The sequence below is a fragment of the Podarcis tiliguerta genome (genome assembly GCF_965153285.1).
Source record: "Podarcis tiliguerta genome assembly, chromosome: 14".
Classification (NCBI taxonomy): domain Eukaryota; kingdom Metazoa; phylum Chordata; class Lepidosauria; order Squamata; family Lacertidae; genus Podarcis; species Podarcis tiliguerta.
Window position 1 is genome coordinate 5633847 of NC_139547.1, and position 17669 is coordinate 5651515.

A 17669-nucleotide genomic window follows, 5' to 3' on the forward strand; every position below is an offset into this window, starting at 1 on the left:
CCAAGCACACATGCATATTGTATAAAGGTGCAAAGCCCTTCTTTCGCACCCTTTGAAACATAAATGCGCAGAGTTTTTTTAAAAACTGGGCAACGGCGCACCACCCACCCATGACTCCCAAGCCTTCCCCGATCTCCTGCCCCCTTCCCCCTTTGTTTTGACAGATCAGGGGAGGCTCAGGAGTTACGGGCGGGCAGCCGTTGCCCAGGAGGGGCCAGCCTGGTAGTGCAGTTGGCTCTGCCTGGCTTCAGGAGCTGCTTGTTGCTTGCCACAGTGGCACCCGCCATATTTCCTGTGCCACGGCAGCGAGCAGCTCCTGAAGCCAGCCAGAGCCAACTGCGCTAACAGGCTGGCTCTGGGCTGCTGAGGCTGCGGCTGCCACGTTTCCCAGGGACAAATTTGCAAATCTGGGGACATTCTGGGGACGGAATTTGTCCCAGGGGCAGATTTGCAGAACCAGGGACTGTCCCCGGGAACCGGGGATGTCTGGTAAACCTAGCCTAGGCCCAACATAGAGCTATGGGCTCCCCAAAGAAGGGCACTCTGATGCAAAGGTGAAGCTGCCCTGACAGTCCCTGGGCTTTCTGCCCATGCAAACAATTTTGCTTCTCCCTGAGAAAGCAGAGCAATGTGCAGCGCACAGCACTGATGCAACAACAGGGTGGATGGGGACCTACCTTGACTTCCAAATCCAGCCTCCTCTGTAGATCAGAAACCTCCTTTTCCAGCTCCTTTGTCTGTTCCATCAACGCCTTGACTGAAGCAGAGGTATCAGAGGCCTACAGTCAAAGAACACATGCTTGCTCTGAAAAATCTATAGATTGTTTTGTTCTAAAAGAGCCATCCAAAGCCAATGCCTCAGTTTAGAGCAGGTCTGATTATCCCACGCTGTCCCTGAAGGAGCATCACTGTACTACATCTAAATAGTGTCTTGGGGGGACGACGACACACATGTCACCAGGGAGCCCTGTCCTTTGTGTGCACCACAGAGAAGGACCACTCACATTGGTGCTACCCATCATTCCTAGGTAAGCGCACTGGTCCAACTCAGAGCCAGTGTGGTGTAATGGTTAGAGCACTGGGCTACGACCTGGGAGATGCGAGTTCAAATCCTGACTCAACCATGAAGCTGAGTGACCTTGAGCAAGTCACCATTTCTTAGCCTAACCTACCTCACAAGGTTGTTGTAAGGACAAAACAGGGAGGGCAAGAACCATGTACATCACCTTGAACTCCTTGGAGGAAAAGGTGTTATATAAATTAAACAAATGAATAAGCAAACAAGGAGCCACTTTGCCAAGGGACCCTCTAGGCCTGAAACAGAATTGTCCATTCGGTTTTGTGTTTGTCTTCACCAGCAGATTTCACTCATTTTCCATCCAGGTTCTGAATGCGTTACAAGAGCTAAACTCAGGGGATCTCACTGAGCAACATCTCAAGGACCCCACGCAGGCCCAGCCCTAGTCCTAATGATCAAAGGGAGGGGCTTCCCATGAAGTGTAGGTGGGTTCAGTCATGACTGAGGCTGAAGTTCAGCTCAAAAGGATCAGGAACATAAGAAGGGCAAAGCAACTATATTTCTGGAGGCCTGGGCCACACCCGCTCTCAATGTGATTGGCTGTCTAAGCCCCCCAAGCAGCGAATTGTAACTCAGAGCTTAAGAGCCAATGCCAGTAGGCCAAACCCTAATGCTACGTGACTGGATAGCGTGTATCGAATCAGAACGCAGGGGCTCAGGATCCTTAGTCCAGACTCGAGCTCAGGTGAACATAGACCACTGAATACATATCACCCCTCCTCCGTTTCACCACACAACATCCCTTTTCATCTTCAACGCTGAGTACCAATTAGCAGAAGGATTTCCTGTATTAATATCATACTTAACATAAGGCAGGATCACATGTGAATGGACCTTTGGATCATGTCTTTACTTCAATGGAGTTCAGCCTAAATCTGAAACTAACATTTGAACCTGATGGTGCTCAGCTAACCATTGATATCTACATAAAACAAAGAACAGGCATAAAAAGTGTGTGTAACAGTTACAAAGCACAACGTGCCAGCTTAACAGTGCGCCAACACACTTATGGAGCTTGGCATGGTCTGAAGCTTCATTATTCTCTGGAGTTTACATGCTGAAAAAGGACAGAAATCCAAATACATAGCAGAATCCCTGCCAAGTTACTAGATCTTATAGAGTGAGGAGGAATTCAGGCTGTCACTCTTTTGCAGGATGGATGCACATTCCAGAACTTTAGATTTGCTCAATTAAAGTAGATTAAATTGCTCTGTCACCCTAGCATGAAAAATCCACTTTTAAAAAACGAAATGGACTTTGTAGTTTGAAAGTGACAGGAAAATGTATGGAAACATGAAGAGATATTTAAGCGGAAGGAATGCAAACATCCTGCAAGTAAATCAGGATGAACGCAGGATGAACACTCATTGCCATCTAACTGCCCCGTAAACAAATCAGAACAATAAAGACTGGAAGCAAATCAGTGTCAAGTGTCAGGGTTGCTCAGAGGAGCCCTAATCTTTTTTCTTCACGCAACAAGGTGAGGGATGTGGATAAACACAAGAAAGTTGAAGAGAGAGACAACCTTGTTTTCCTCATGTACTTTACCTGCGAGTTCCCTGCTGCTCTGGACTTTAGAGTCTGGATTTTCTCAAATACCAAGTTGACTTTCCTCTTCGTTGCATCATCATTTTCACTGCTTCTGAAATATGAATAAACGTCAGCCTTCAAGACTGTGAGATGTCTCACAGTCACCTGAAAGCCCCCAATTCCTACAGTGACCATCTTATGAAAAGACACTCAGACACAGATGTTAGTAGGTTAAGATCAGAGTGGAATTTTACCTCCTGGTAGTAAATCAGAGATGCCGAGCTAGACCTCAAGGTTGCTTTAAGGACTGAAAATCAGGGGGAGGGCAGGGTGAATAATGTGTTAATTGGAGATAGCCACCATATCAGTCCCAAATATCAAATATTCATCTGCTCAAGTCCTCAACGTAATGCCATTTCCACAAGCTACAAATTTGTGCAAGCCCACTAACCCTTCCTTGAGATAGTTGTACAGAATCTGCTTAGCTGTTTCCTCGTTGCTTTGCTGTGCAAGTTCCTGTTGGCCCTTCAGCAGATCAGGAGTGACCTGGAAAGACAAAGCCAGGTATCAGTCATATCCCTTGCAATGAAAGCCTTCGGCTTCAGACAGAACAGCCTCTGTGCCACAAGCAGGGTGAGCCCAAAACAGTGCTATAGGATGGTCTGAGAGGTGTGCAGCAGGAACATTTGCAAAGTTGCAGAGAAGAGAATTTGCAAATGACTGCCTTGATGCCAAAGTCAGGAGGGGAAATGGACTTCTGTGTCCGGAGAGCTCTGTTTATTTGATACTTTGCCTTCAAAAAGGTAATGGCTCAAAATCCAAAAATGTGAATTATTCCTAAATATGTCCTAACTTGCCATCACCACCCTGCACAACCTCCCCAGACCATGGAAGCTGCTTAGCTGAACTCCCCCTTTCTGTCTCTCTAAGTTTTCCACTCAACAACCTCACCCCCGAGTGGCTGAGGCCACAAGGTGCAGGGATAACCAGCTCTTTCATACATATGTCCAAAATTGAATCTCTGTAGCACAGCATCCTGTCACTGGATCAGGTCAACAGATCACACTCTGGCAAACATACCTGAGCAGCTGAAGCAGAAGCAAATGTTTTCGCAGGCAGTTTCGGAGTCGCAATACGGTTTGGTAACAAGAGAGTGGAAGTCACCATTTTATTTTCACTTTTCTTGGTCTGGCCTGGAAGTGTGGATGATTTATAAGCCGAACTCTCGCTGACTATTTTACTTTGCTTGTGATATTGCAAAGAGTTGAAATGCTTGCTGGGAGAATCTCTTGCTGCTGCTGCTGTTGCTGCTGCCTGGAGTTTGCCCACAGACCGAGGAGAAACTTGATCCCCAAAAGACACGGACTTCTGATCTGGAGAGAACACCTTCTGAAGGCAAACTTTAGAGGGCTGTAGTAAATGCTTGGATGACGTTGCCGAACTTTGACTAAATTCGTCTGAACAACTGGAATTCACCTTGAGCCCGCAGGGAAGGGCACTGTCGACGCTCCTTGACCGCTTACGGTCGTCTGGGTGAATCCTGCTCCTGATTCCCAGCCTGCCTCTTCTCTGAGGACCCATCTTCCGGTCAAACTTTTCAATGAGCTGATCAACTGCAGGAATTGAACCAGTATCAATATCGCGACCAGTCCCAGGCAAAAATGGGATATACCTTCTGTTTTCATGCCTGTTAACATTGTCAGCATAGATGGCATACTCTTGGTCATCAAGGAAGAACTTGTACAGGGAAGCAACAGAAGTTGGGGTAGTTGATGATGACGACGACCGCCGTGAGCCATTCAGGACTGATCCTGCTGAATCTTGCCTGCGGAAAGGAAGGAGATCAGGTCTGCATTTCCTTGTTTCCTGATAGGTGGGTGGACTTATAGCAGATGGAGATCCATCACTAGAAGAACATGATCCATGCATTCCATTGGGCGTGTCAACTACGCTGGGGCATTCCAATTCCTGCTTGCTTCGGTCTTCCCCTACTGCAGGCATGGTCAAATTCACAGTTTTTGGTTTGGGCTTGGCCAGTTCTACACACTGGAGGGTCATTTTATCTAATGAAGCAACCTTCAATGGTGAGCTCCAATGTTTGCTGTCTGGTTTCTCTTCATCTGCAAGAGATTTGGATCTACTGGATGGGGGAGCCTCAAAGCCTTCCAAATTCAGGATGTTCTTTTCAGGGTCATAGGGCTGCAGAAGCTCAGGATGCCTCTGGAAGTTCAACAGACTGGGCGACTGGGCGAACCCAGCCTTGAAATGCAAGGTGCTGCTCTCTCCCTCATCCACACTGGCCTGCAGGCTTTTAAACTTATTTGGCAACGTGCTGTAAGTTCCCAAACACTGTCTTTCTTCGCTAGTTTTTATCCCCAGTTCAGGAGCAGAACTGGAGTCCAGCACTGACCTATCAGGTGTCTCGGTTGCAACCTGTGGACCATTTGCAGGTGCTACGTGACTGTCAGGCAAACATCCCTCTGCATTGTTGAGCACAATGTATGGATGCCCATCAATCCCTTGGACCCGGATGCTGACTCCATAGGACCCGTCCTTTGCATTCAGCGCACTCTTTGCCTTTGGAGGCACATTGCTTGCAAGCTTGAAGTGGATCCCACAGTCCTGCTGCTGCTGCTGCTGGTGCTGCTGCTGCTGCATGTGCCTGAAGCTGCCCACATAGGACTCCATTCTTCACATGGGTTTAAGCACTGCAAAGAGGAAAGAAACAGAGACATGAATAGAGGAAATGAGCCACTTTCATCTTCATCATACTATCATTTTCTTCACTGACATATGGGGTTGATCCAAGACAATTGGGCATCTGCAGAGGAAAATCCAAAATGCATCCACCACATACAGTGGTTAAAAGGAAGTTCAGTCCTTGAACAGAAATGGGCTGGGGTGGGAAGTGAGAAGAACAAGGCTGGCTCATCTCCTCAAGCAGGGAGTTCCAAAGGGAAACGCGAGGACTGCCCAACCATCATTGGCCTGAGTGCTGCCTTCACCCTTGGCTAAACCTCCAAGGGCTGGATGCTGGCAGTGGGTATAACCACCCCACAGCCTCTCTCACAAACTCTTGAAGGCACACACAGCTTCCTCATCTCAGGAACTCTAATGCATACTTTGTGATCCATGCATGTCAGCTGAGTGGTGGACCCCTTCTCTGCTCAGCAAATAATCAATCCAAGGACCCAGGAGGAAGCAATTTTCACTCTGCGTCATCAGGGCACTAGCCTTTGCCTACCTCACTGTGATGCCATTACTACTACTACTACTACATTATTCTTTGCCAGTGCTGCCAAAATTAATAGAGTCTTGGTGGGCCAGAATAAATGGGTGCTGGATCAGGTTTCCAAACTGTGGGTTAGCCACTCCTGGACAATACCATGAGTGCAAAGGCCAGTGGCCTAACCTGAGAAGGGCCTCCACAGGTGGACTCTGAGTCTGTGGAGGGAACATGTTGAGAGAGAAGAAGAAGAGTTTGGATTTGATATCCCGCCTTTCACTCCCTTTAAGGAGTCTCAAAGCGGCTAACATTCTCCTTTCCCTTCCTCCCCCACAACAAACACTCTGTGAGGTGAGTGGGGCTGAGAGACTTCAGAGAAGTGTGACTGGCCCAAGGTCACCCAGCAGCTGCGTGTGGAGGAGCGGGGAAGCGAACCCGGTTCCCCAGATTACGAGACTACCGCTCTTAACCACTACACCACACTGGCTCACGTCCCCTCAGATGCCCTAGGCCCAGATCCTCTTCCCAGCTTCCAAACGCCCCACTTCCTCCCCTCTTCATGAAGAAGCAAGCCCAAAGCAAACCATACAGAGAGTCTACTCATGTTTCCAAGCTGAAAGCTCCTTCCCTAAGTCAGGTAATGCTGACTTCACCAACCTAGCTTTAGCCCATCAACTTTACGTATGATGAAAAGTTTAACCATTCACACATGCAAACCTGCTGCACTTCTTAAGTAATTCAAGCCCAAAAGAAGGATCCCACTTCCTGCTGGATGTGCACTTGCAGCCTTATTCAATTTTGCCATGAACACATTCTAGAGCTCCATGAACAAAAGTTGGCTGTTCCACTTCTTCTAGTTGGTGACCTCCTAACTCCGCATCCCAAGCCAGACAGGAATGTCAGCGGGCCATGAAAGTAAAGCTGTAGCAACTACGTGTGGCACAAAATGGTAAAAGGCCCTTCCTGTGACCAATGTGCTTCTGTAGCACCATGCATGCCTCACTTCTTGGCACTTGATCAAAGACCACCTTGGGGCAAGAGTTGCCAAAGGGCAACTCAACGTTTTGCCCATATCAGGCTTCAGAAGGATGAGGAACCAGGACACAGCTGCTGCTTGCCAACAGTCGTCACTGAGAAGACCATGTGGCCATGCTCAGAGCTCTCAGAGCAGAACACGCCAAGCTACAGCATCATGCCCTGTCCCAGCTGCAGAACGAAGAGCAGAAACTCAAAAATGCACAGGAAAACACAGGTGGACAACGAACAACTGCAGGAAATGACATTTGCTGCTCCCAGCCTCCATTTCTCAGTTCCCCAGAACTTCCCCACACTTCCAGCTTCCCTTTGTTTGTTCTGCACAATCACATCTCCCACAAGAACTCCAACTTCCAGGTATTATGAGAGAAGACAACACCGGAAACTGTGCCTCCAATCTAATCGCAGTCAGACAGATCCAGCACCCTTGGATATCCACAAAATGTTCTGTCCATTTTGACAGATTTTGAAGCAAGATTGTAAAACAGAAACAATGTATAATTTATATTGGCTGGGTATAGGGGGCTGACATCATAATACTATTAAAGCAACAGCCAGTAAGGCCAGAATAAAGAGAATTCTCAATTTCTAACATTTTAAAGCAACACCCATCCTGAACCTTCAGCATCTAATTAATGCTACAGATCAAAGTGAGCTCTTCCTATGAAAGTCAATGCTATAGAGTAAGGTTGCAACTCAATTCACACTCACCTGAGCATAAGACTTAAGTAAACATCCCCACGTTGGGCAAAAGAGTCCTGCATTGTTGGACTAGTTGACCCTCATGGTCCCTTGCAACCCTACAATACTATGAGTCTGTGAATATGATTGTGTCATGAATCTGTTATTCTTTAAGGTGCTAGCAATGGCATTTATTGCAATAGAAATAATCATCTTCTGGAATCTGGCCAGTGAGACACTATTGGTTTGGGAATCTGTTTGGAAGTCATTTTCCCCACCTCCAACCTTCTTTTATTACACGCAACACAGGCACACAAGCATTGGTATCTGTATCAAATATCTTTTTAATGCCAGAAACTGAATTAGCAGCTTGAGCTTTTCATCCAATGGCTGTGGAATTTTCCTTTTTAAAAAACATGGCCTTCTGTTTTAATTTGCCCTTTTTATTCATCACACTAAATTTCAGTAATGTGTTAATTTAGAGAGGACATTTATTTATCACTGTTCAGTGTGCTGATGCATTTAAAATAGTTTGGCAAATAAAACAGAGGCATAACAATATCAATTTTGAGTGGTAAGTGCATAAAGTAGACAAATTATTGTGCACTGTGTTGTGTTGTAAATCTTGAGGGCATGCCTAATGCAGATTAATGTACAGTTCTTAAGTTATCTACGGCTGCAGTTTTATTGACATGGACCTCTTCCAATCAGATACAAACAGGCCCCGCCACTTTGTATGGTCCCATCAAATAATAAAAAGATAGGAATAGTGGTTGGACTCAGTTCAATTTTACACTGGCTCACGTACTGTTTTCTTAACAATCACATCCTAAAGTGGGGAGGAAGAAGCTGTTTCACCAGGGACATCGTCAGGATCAAAGAATTTTTCCAAGCCCAAAGGCATCTGGTCCAAATAATGTATCACATTCCAGCTATTAATACAGCCAGTCTTGTCAGAAATGAAACAGAAACCATTAATCTCTTAGGAAGGTGCAGCAAATGTTCTTCAAATGCACAAAACCAATCTGTGCCTTGTTGAAGAAAAGAACTGCCTCTGCACAGGATTTTGCAACCAAACAAAGCTTCTCTCTTCCTTGGAATTATTTTGACATTCCAGAAACCTGTCCACTTTGCAAAACAGATATATCATCCCTGGGACAGCAGCCAGGGGCAGACTTGGGTAGTCTTTCGTTATGGCGCCCAGTGCGAAGCCAACATTTGGTGCCCCCAAATAGATCTTTTCTATTATGGGTCTTCTTGATTTTGTGCCTTGAGCTTTGCACACTGTGGGGGGAGCGCCCGTACCACCCTAAATCTGGCATTGCAGCAACATGCCCCTGATCGGCAGGCCGCAGCTTATTCCTCATAAATTAGTTGGAACAAATTGCTTCCTCTACTGTCAAGCAATGCGCCTGAACACTTTGGAGGCCAATAATGCAACTCCCAGTATCTTCTGGCACTAAAAACAGTCAGCTGCAATTTAGGAAGTGGGGGGCAAGAAACACTTTTGATGTTCTCTGCCTAGCAGGACAACACATCCACTGTTTCATACTATGCCAAATTTGACGGAGGGGGGAAAAAAAACCTTTCACCTGGAAAGTCTGAATTCAGGCCAAGGAAGTCACAGGCTGCCTTTTTGTAAGCTGATTGTATTTGATGCAACAGCTGGGTTTTGTAAATGTTTGAGAAGGTGGCACCCTCCGGCTGGTGAGAGGGGAGGGCAGAGCAATGGCCTGGAACCAGTTTTGCACCTTAAATTTAAAGAGACGCAGGCAAAGAGTAGAGAGTTCTGCTGGAGCTGACTAGAAACCGGTAGAAGCTTAGGGGCTCTGGGAGTCTAAGGCAGGCTCTGGGGCTCTGGGGCTCTGGGAATCCTATCTTTTTGCAAGCTCACTAGCTGTAAATAATACAAAGACACTTCAGTTTCCACTGTTCTCTCGGCGCCAAAGAAAACAAAACCCTGGACTTCTCACCGCTCAGGAAATGAGGGATAACAATCCAAAACAGGTGGATGTAGCAAGATCTAAAGCAGGGCAGGGGGACCCTTTTCAGCACAAAGGCCACATTGGCAACCTTATAGGAGCGGCACGCCAGTGGTGTGTGGGGCTAGAGGCAGAAGCGGGGGCAGCAACAATATTGCCCATTTCTTTACAGGAAAAGTCAGAGCGTTTCCACATGCGGACGGCCACATCCCTCCATTCAGGTAAGCACCAGGCACAATCACAGTGCGAAGACACATTCTATCGAGACAAAAGCACTTGAGGAGGATGCAGAGAAGCCCTACGCAGAAGTGTAGCAAGGAGCAGAACTCTAAGGGCCAGACAGAGAAGACTGGAGGGCCACATCCAAGGCTCATCACCCTCTGATCAAACAACTGCATTTCTCCACATGAACCTCATTGGCAATTAAGATGTCCCTCAGAGGTTTCTCCAGGTGCTTAGAGGTCTGCCATGACACTCCCTCCCTTGGTCTGTCCACCTGGCACCTTTTTGTTAAGGAGCTCTACTAACATTCCCTACCTAATTTGGTACCTTCCAGATATTTTGGACTCAGGCTCCCATCTACCCCAACCAGTGCAGTCCAAAACATCTGGAGGGCTCCAGGTTGGGGGAAGCTGCTCTGTACTGCTCTCTAAGCCATCCCCTGGCATCCCATTGGCCCATAAGAGTATTCACTCTCTGTTATTGTGACTGGAGGTTTTGCCAGCTTCTGGTGTATTTTACTGATTCTGCTGCTGCTCTTGCATTTTATTCATATTATGAGCAACAATATTTGGATATTTTAATATCTAGAATATGAATTATTCTTTTTTATTAACCATATTTGAAGGAAAGTGGAAATAAATCCATAAATAAACTAAAAAGACTGATACTCTAAGGGAGGTGCAGAATATATTCCACTAGTTCTGGAGACACTTTGAATAACCAGTAACTGGCACTGACTTGCATTATGGCCAAAAGGCATCATTTTTTAATCCCCGAATCTAGCAAGGAAGTACTGTCTCTGGCTCATCTTCCAAACAGAAAGAAATTCCTTTCTCCCCAGGTCAGTCCAGGCACTCCATCAGTCAGGCCGATCCAAGCCAACCCAGCGACTACTTTGCTGGCTGGAAAACTGCAGGCCAGAAGGAACATCACACAGCGGCCGCACTGGGAGCCCTGTTTGCTCCTGGAACTGCTTATATGTAGAAAAAACTTGCGCAAGATGGAACATTTAAGTAGCTCTTAAAAATCTGTTTTATCAGCTGCTCGCTTGGGATCAGCTGTGTCAGAATCAGCATTCAAATCCAATTTTCTCAAGTACTGAAACCCAGCTGCGAATGTTTCAGAGGCCCTGTTGCAGGCAGCCAACATCTTAAAAAGAGGGAGGGAAGATGCAGTTACAGTTCTTTCCTTACATTCTTCTACCTGACTGAATGGATTTAGGAAAAAAGGGGGGATCCATTGCTATCCCAAAAGCAAAGAACTAAAATAGGCTACTTCAGGGAAAAGAGCTCCTTAGGCAAAGTTTCAGCTGCTTCATACGGTACTTCGGGGGAGATGTATTTGTGGAAAGAGGACCACAGAGGAGAGTGGGGAATAGGATGGTGCAGAATGAGATCCCTTGGCCGGTCCATTTATGTGATTGGCTGTCACAAATCATGGAGATGGCTGGAAGGGAAGGAACCAAGAAGTTTTGCAACTGCAGGCAGAATGCCCCACTGGCCCTGTCCTTGATGCCCCCCCCCCCCGCTGGCAGATCCAGGCCCCCTCCTTTGCACTCATCCCTGCCATTGCAACTGGCCTACAGCTGTGTCCAGAGTGCTGTCAGAAGGCAGCACTGCGGGTGCAGCAGCAGCAGCAGTAGCAGTGAGGGGAATGGTGCTATGCCAGCAGCCTGGGTGAAGCCATGCTCCAAAAGAAACATCGGCAGCCCCAGATCTGCACCTGCCCTGCCTTTTTTCCTCTCCAGGGCTCAACTCTGCTGTACAACCTGAACCTGGGACTTGGTGGCCACCAAAGCAGGGCTGTAGCCACTGTTCCCCACCACCACCACCACAGCTCTGGCCGAAGGTGGGAACTGCAGCCTGGGCCACCTCTTTCCGCTGAGAGGCCAGAGCAGGTCAGGGGGTGCTCCTCCTGAACCCCAGATAAGCTCCCAGGTTGGGCCTGTTGAACATGGGAGATTCTGTTACCAGAAACAACTTGACACATTCTGATCCCTCCTTCAGGCCATCATAAAAATGAAACAACTGGACAATTTGCAGCTCTTTTAATGGGGCTTCTGCAAGCTCTGCCTGAGGCAAGCAAACCACCTTGCCTTGGAGACTCCAGGTGTGTCCTGCCTTGGCCCATGATGCCCAGACTGTCTCCGTTTGCAGACTTCCAACACAGCAGGAGCCATTGCCAAGCACCAGGAGGCAGTTTTATTCTACATACAATGGTACCTCGGGTTACATACGCTTCAGGTTAAAGACTCCGCTAACCCAGAAATATTACCTCAGGTTCAGAACTTTGCTTCAGGATGAGAACAGAAGCCGTGCAGCGGTGGCAGGAGGCCCCATTAGCTAAAGTGGTGCTTCAGGTTAAGAACAGTTTCAGGTTAAGAACAGACCTCCAGAACGAATTAAGTTCTTAACCCGAGGTAAAGGTAAAGGTACCCCTGCCCGTACGGGTCAGTCTTGACAGACTCTGGGGTTGTGCGCCCATCTCACTCAAGAGGCCTGGGGCCAGCGCTGTCCGGAGACACTTCCGGGTCACGTGGCCAGCGTGACATCGCTGCTCTGGCGAGCCAGAGCCGCACACGGAAACGCCGTTTACCTTCCCGCTAGTAAGCGGTCCCTACTTATCTACTTGCACCCGAGAGTGCTTTCGAACTGCTAGGTTGGCAGGCGCTGGGACCGAACAACGGGAGCGCACCCCGCCGCGGGGATTCGAACCGCTGACCTTACGATCTGCAAGCCCTAGGCGCTGAGGCTTTTACCCACAGCGCTACCCACGTCCCCAACCCGAGGTACCACTGTACATTTCTTTTTTCTGGTCTGTATATGTACAAATATCTGACTGCCACCTTTCAAAATGGAATTCTTTACAGTACTTCAAAAAGGCCACCAAAGCGACGTTCTAAGCCCATCGCCTGGCCATACCAGTTTCCTCAGGGCCGCCTCTCCTCTGGCCCTGTGGCGACCAACCAGGGTTGGATTTCCTCTATGACTGAAAATTATTTTATTTATCCTTCCCTTTTAAAATAGGAAACACTTCAGAACAGGCAACTATGGAGAGGGGGGGGTGCAGGGGGTGCTCTTATTCCAGGCCCAGCTGTTGGATGAGGGAGACAGAGAAACCGAGGAACTGAAGTGTCATATCAGATCACACAAAGAGGAAAATGGACCACTAGGTTAGTAAGTAAAGGCGGAATGAAGACACGAGCAGACGGCCAATTCATGCTCACTTCTCCAGCATCAAAGGGCAAAAAAAGGAGAACCTGGCAAAGTCCATTTGTATTTCTGCCAAAATAGCTCCCACCAAAAGGCACACAAGGGGCCCCTTCAGAAATGGAGACTGGCTATTAACAATTATTAATTGCTAGCATATGAAGTTGCTGCCCAATACTCAGAGCAGCACTATTTGTTCCGTGGCAGATGTGCCTCTAAAGGGGGTGGGGGGGTCCCTCATGAAATGCAGCTGTGAGAGGCTGTCATTTCAAGTAGATGAGCAGGGGGCTAATAACTTCAGCGGTCTGAAGACAAGATATTGAAATTGGATTGTGTTTTAAATGGGTTTTGTTTTGTTTTGTTAGTTGTATGCTAGTGTTTTGTAGCGGGGTTTTTTTGTATTGTATTGTATTTTTGCATGTTTTTTCTTTTTTTGTTTTTTGTAGTTCGTGTTCAATTTGTTGGAAAACTAATAAATATTATTTTTTAAAAAAAATAACTTCAGCGGTCTGATTTTCCAGTCAAAATCGCCTCTCCAAAATACTTTGCTACCACTTGGGGTGGGGAAAGATGGACAGGGAGGGCAGTTTCCATCAGAAAAATGGGCTGTGTGGAAAGGGTTAAGGACCCCTCCCCCTTTAATAGAGTCATAGCCACTTGTGGCTTCTTTTCCTTGAAAGAATCACCCTCTTACCAGCTAGCTATGGATCTGAAGGGGCCAAATCAACGGTTGGAGGCTTTTGGATATAGTTTTCAAAGAGCTCCAAGGATCTGCCCAGGACCCCGTTCCTCACAGCCACTGAGGTTACCAAGCCCCTCCTGCAAAGACAGAATGCCACATTTGGGACAGTAAATTATCCCTAAATAGAGCAAGACTTCCTGTTTGGCAAGGTTTAATGTCTTCCCTTCCAACTTACTAGAAGGAAGATACAGCAAAGCCCTAATAATGAACAACAGATGTTGCCCTTGTAGCAGCGCTGAGGTGTCTTTCAGGTTCTTTTCTACTGTTCTTCTATTAAGAAGACCTAACAGATCCCACTATACGGTCCCTCCCTGGCCGAGTCTATTAATGAGAGAGTTTAGCATTATATACCTGTGATTTACAGTTGCATCCATGCACTGGCATACGAAGGGGGGGGCGGGGGAGCGTACCTCCCTGGGCACCATTTGGGGAAAGGGTGCTATCACAGCTGCCCCCCCCCCGACACACGCTGCATGCCTCGCAACCCCAGCCACGCACCACGCCCCCGTGGGCAACGTGCCACACCCCTGCCTCTTTTCCGCTCCAGGCAGTGGCGTAGCGTGGGTTGTCAGCACCCGGGGCAAGGCAAGTAATTTGTGCCCCCCGCTGCACTGTCCCTCCCCCAGATAGTCCCTCGCTCTCTCTCCGCACCGCAACACACGCCTGGCACCCCCCCCCTCCACAGTGGGCGGCGACCCGGCGGCTCGGATCGGATTCGCACAGCCAGCACTGCAGTGAGAGAGAGTGAGTGAGCCAGGTAGGGGCAGAGAGCTGCGAGTGCGAGCGCCCCCCCCCCAGATGTTACGCCCGGTGCGGCCGGCCCTCCCTGCACCCCCCACGCTACACCACTGGCTCCAGGGGATGCAGCATGTTGCTCCACCACTGTATCCATGTGTATTTTTATTAGTATTGTTGTCAATTGTTATACAGCATTTAAATGGAAAAATAAAGAGTTTCATTAGAAGGAACTCATGGGCTTTGGGAGACCACGTGTCTTCTGCAGAATTTCCAGCTTGACTCTGGCCAGTGCTGAGCCAGAGGCAATTTATGTCAAATCCACCCTGTACCAGACCCCACAGAACCCTACAGAAGATTGCCACATCCTCTACTTGTTGCTGAGCCCTGCCCAGGTTCCTCCCACACAGAGGCTTGCACTGCACTCCCAGGAATGTGATCTGTTCTCTCTACAAATGAACTTCAATCACATTCTGATATTTCGCAACTTATGCAAGCAGGTCTTTCCAGGCAGCAGGTCAGACTGGAGAGGCAGCCGGCACCACTCTCAAGCTTCTCCAGAGCAATCCCGAAATGACTGTAAAGTCCAACCCACCCCTAAAGGGAACCTAAATGCAAAACAAGAAACGCACTATCAGCTCTGTGGCCAATGATCAAAGAGCTCCGTGCTGAAGACATCCACTTCAGCACTGCCTAAATTGTTTGAATTTTCCTGGACTCCCAGGCTGCAGCCTCAAGTAGCTCCCACCCAAAGAAGCTTCTGCTGCTGTTTTCACTCTGGTCATCAGCTCTTGGAGAAGGGGCAGAGCTGAGCAGTAGAGCATCTGCTTTGCATGCAAAAGGTCTCAAGTTCAATCCCCGACATGGCATCCCTGGGCAGAACCGGGGAAAAGATTCCTGCCTGAAACCCTGGGGAGCCACTCCCAGCTTGTTAGCTTAGGCAGCACTGAACTATCTGGGCCAGGGGTCTGACTCAGTGTCAGGCTGCTTCCTATACTTCTAGCTGGGTGGTCCCCTGAGCCTGCCTGTCTTCAGCCCTTGCCTCCTTCTGTGACATGAACTGGCAGGATGCAGAGGAAGGGGAACAGGATCCTGGCAAGGGCTGCAGCCACGACTGGTACACACCAAGGCAAGCAGAAGATGGGGAAGGGGAGCTTGGGGACTTAGGAGGTACGCACAGGACATGGCGTGGGGGCAGCTGAAAGTTCACAGGAGCCAGGAGAGGGGGAACATATCAGCAAAACCAGAGGCAGCCCCTTCTCCACAGACATGGCGGGCTCTGAGGTGCTGGGAACAGTGGGAAGGGCGCTCTAGGAAACTGAGGCAGGCAAGGGAACACAGCCCAGCTCACTAGTTGACCAGGTGGGGATCACAGGGATCAGTAGGTCTGGGATAAAGTTTGTGGTCACACAGCTGGATTAGGTGAGGATCACATGCCTTGTCGAGTGCAGAGACACAGTTGCTCAGCTAGAGCAAACCCAGATGTGTCAAAATTGGAAGGATAAAAGGGAAGCAAGGCAGAGAATCTGTGTCTGCTCAGGTTTCCACGTTGATGGACCACGGCTTGGCTGCTTCAGAAGCTCCACTGGACTGTGACTTCAGGACTGACCACAGGTTTTCTGACCCTGGATCTGCTGCAGAGGCGGGAGCCTGGCCTAACTGACTTGGCCTGTTCTTTGACCTCTTGGACTGTCGGACTACTCTCTAGCATTTCCCTTGGGAACTGTGTACACCAGTGGGACTTACCTCCATGTAAGTTGGGGTTCAGGACATTCTGCTTCTAAGTTCCTTTTCCCCTCAAACCTCAAGCCCAGTTCAAGCAATCTGGTTCACCCTTTGTATATGCTCCCCATTCTTGCACTGCCCCGTCCTGTCATGCTGTGTTAAGTCAGGAAGTCTTTAATTAACCATAGATTCCTACTGAACCTAAACCTAGAGACAGGTTGCCATGTCTGGAAGAAGCCAGGGTCTTAAACTAACTTCAAACCATGGACTGAGGTCTTGGCTTGGCCTGAGTCTAATACAGTTTTCCAGTTTGGAATGAGCAGGAAACGAAGCTTAACTAAAGACTTCCAGGCTTAATCACAGCACACTGGGGAGGGAAGAGACTGTATGTTCAGGCACAAAGCTCGTTCATTGTTTGAGTTTACTAAGTTAAAATACGGCTGTCCAAAGTTGGTCTCTTTCTGGCCCGGCTCATCTGCTTCCTTTTCCCCAGGTAGCCAGGCTGATTTCTCTAGTCCAGCCTCCATTGTGGTAAAGCTCCCCAGGAATTTTGAAAAATGCAAACATGGCTGGACTCGAAACAAAAACAGAAAATCCAATTCTAGTGAATATAGAGTAACTGTATTTTTAATTACACCAGTCATTTGGTTGGAAACAACCTTGCCAGTTCACCAACATACAATTTCCACAGTATTCTTATAATGATTATTTATATTGAATCCTGATATAATTACGTTGGTTTACAGCAGGGGTGGCCAACTCCCAAGAGACTGTGATCTACTCAAAAACTGGCAGTGATCTACCCCCTTTTCAGGGGTTCAGGTCAAGGCTGTTGAGCTTTTCTTAGGAAAGCCCTGTTTTTTGGGGTTCAGGGCAAAGTTGTTGAGCTTTTCTTAGGAAGGAAAGCCCTACTTTTGGGGGTCCAGGGCAAAAATGTTGAGCTTTTTTTAGGGGAGCCAAAGTTGTTGAGCTTCTTGGGGGGGAGCCAGTGATCTATCTTCTGGTGATCTACCACAGACGTCCAGTCCAGTGATCTACCAGTATATCACAATCTACCCATTGGACATGCCTGGTTTACAAGAAAAATTCACCACCTCCTCACAATCCTAGATTTCACGGCCTCCAAAAAACAAAGGAACATTTTCTTCCTGCAGTTTAGAATTAATTCACTGTGCCACAGGATGTAAGGATGGCTACAAGCTTAGATTGAGTTTGTTTTTGTTTCTGTTTGTTTGTTTAGAAGAAGGAGTAGACCAATTAACACCGAAGAAGAGGTACACCAATGGCTACTAGATTCTCGGGTACTAAATCTTAGCAGGTTAGTTGTAAATTTGGAATTCAGAAGTTCATCATGACAGCCCCATAGGAAAATCCAAAAATGATTCACTGATCAGTTACTGTGCCCCACCAAAGAGGAGCAGCATGCAACACAATACCCAGTTTACTGGAATCAGCTTGACTATCCATAGTTTCCTTGAGTCAGTTTGTCCTTACTTCATAGATT

The 17669-nt window shown here is 47.9% G+C and overlaps 1 protein-coding gene across 10 annotated transcripts in view; it reads right to left on the minus strand.

The window, feature by feature from the left end:
* Positions 1-17669, minus strand: part of CGNL1 (cingulin like 1) — an 89232-nt gene that overhangs the window by 41924 nt on the left and 29639 nt on the right. For 6 of the 10 annotated variants that reach the window (XM_083412979.1, XM_083412983.1, XM_083412982.1 and 3 more), the window contains 4 exons: positions 3689-5316; positions 3060-3154; positions 2627-2720; positions 678-779 (listed from right to left, as the gene is read on the minus strand). In XM_083412979.1, coding sequence (XP_083269105.1) covers positions 678-779; positions 2627-2720; positions 3060-3154; positions 3689-5296 — 1899 coding nt within the window. In that variant the 5' untranslated portion in view covers positions 5297-5316. Of the gene's footprint in view, positions 1-677; positions 780-2626; positions 2721-3059; positions 3155-3688; positions 5317-13657; positions 13758-17669 lie in introns of those variants that run through there. The other 4 variants (XM_083412985.1, XM_083412978.1, XM_083412986.1 and 1 more) reach the window with 3 other exon arrangements.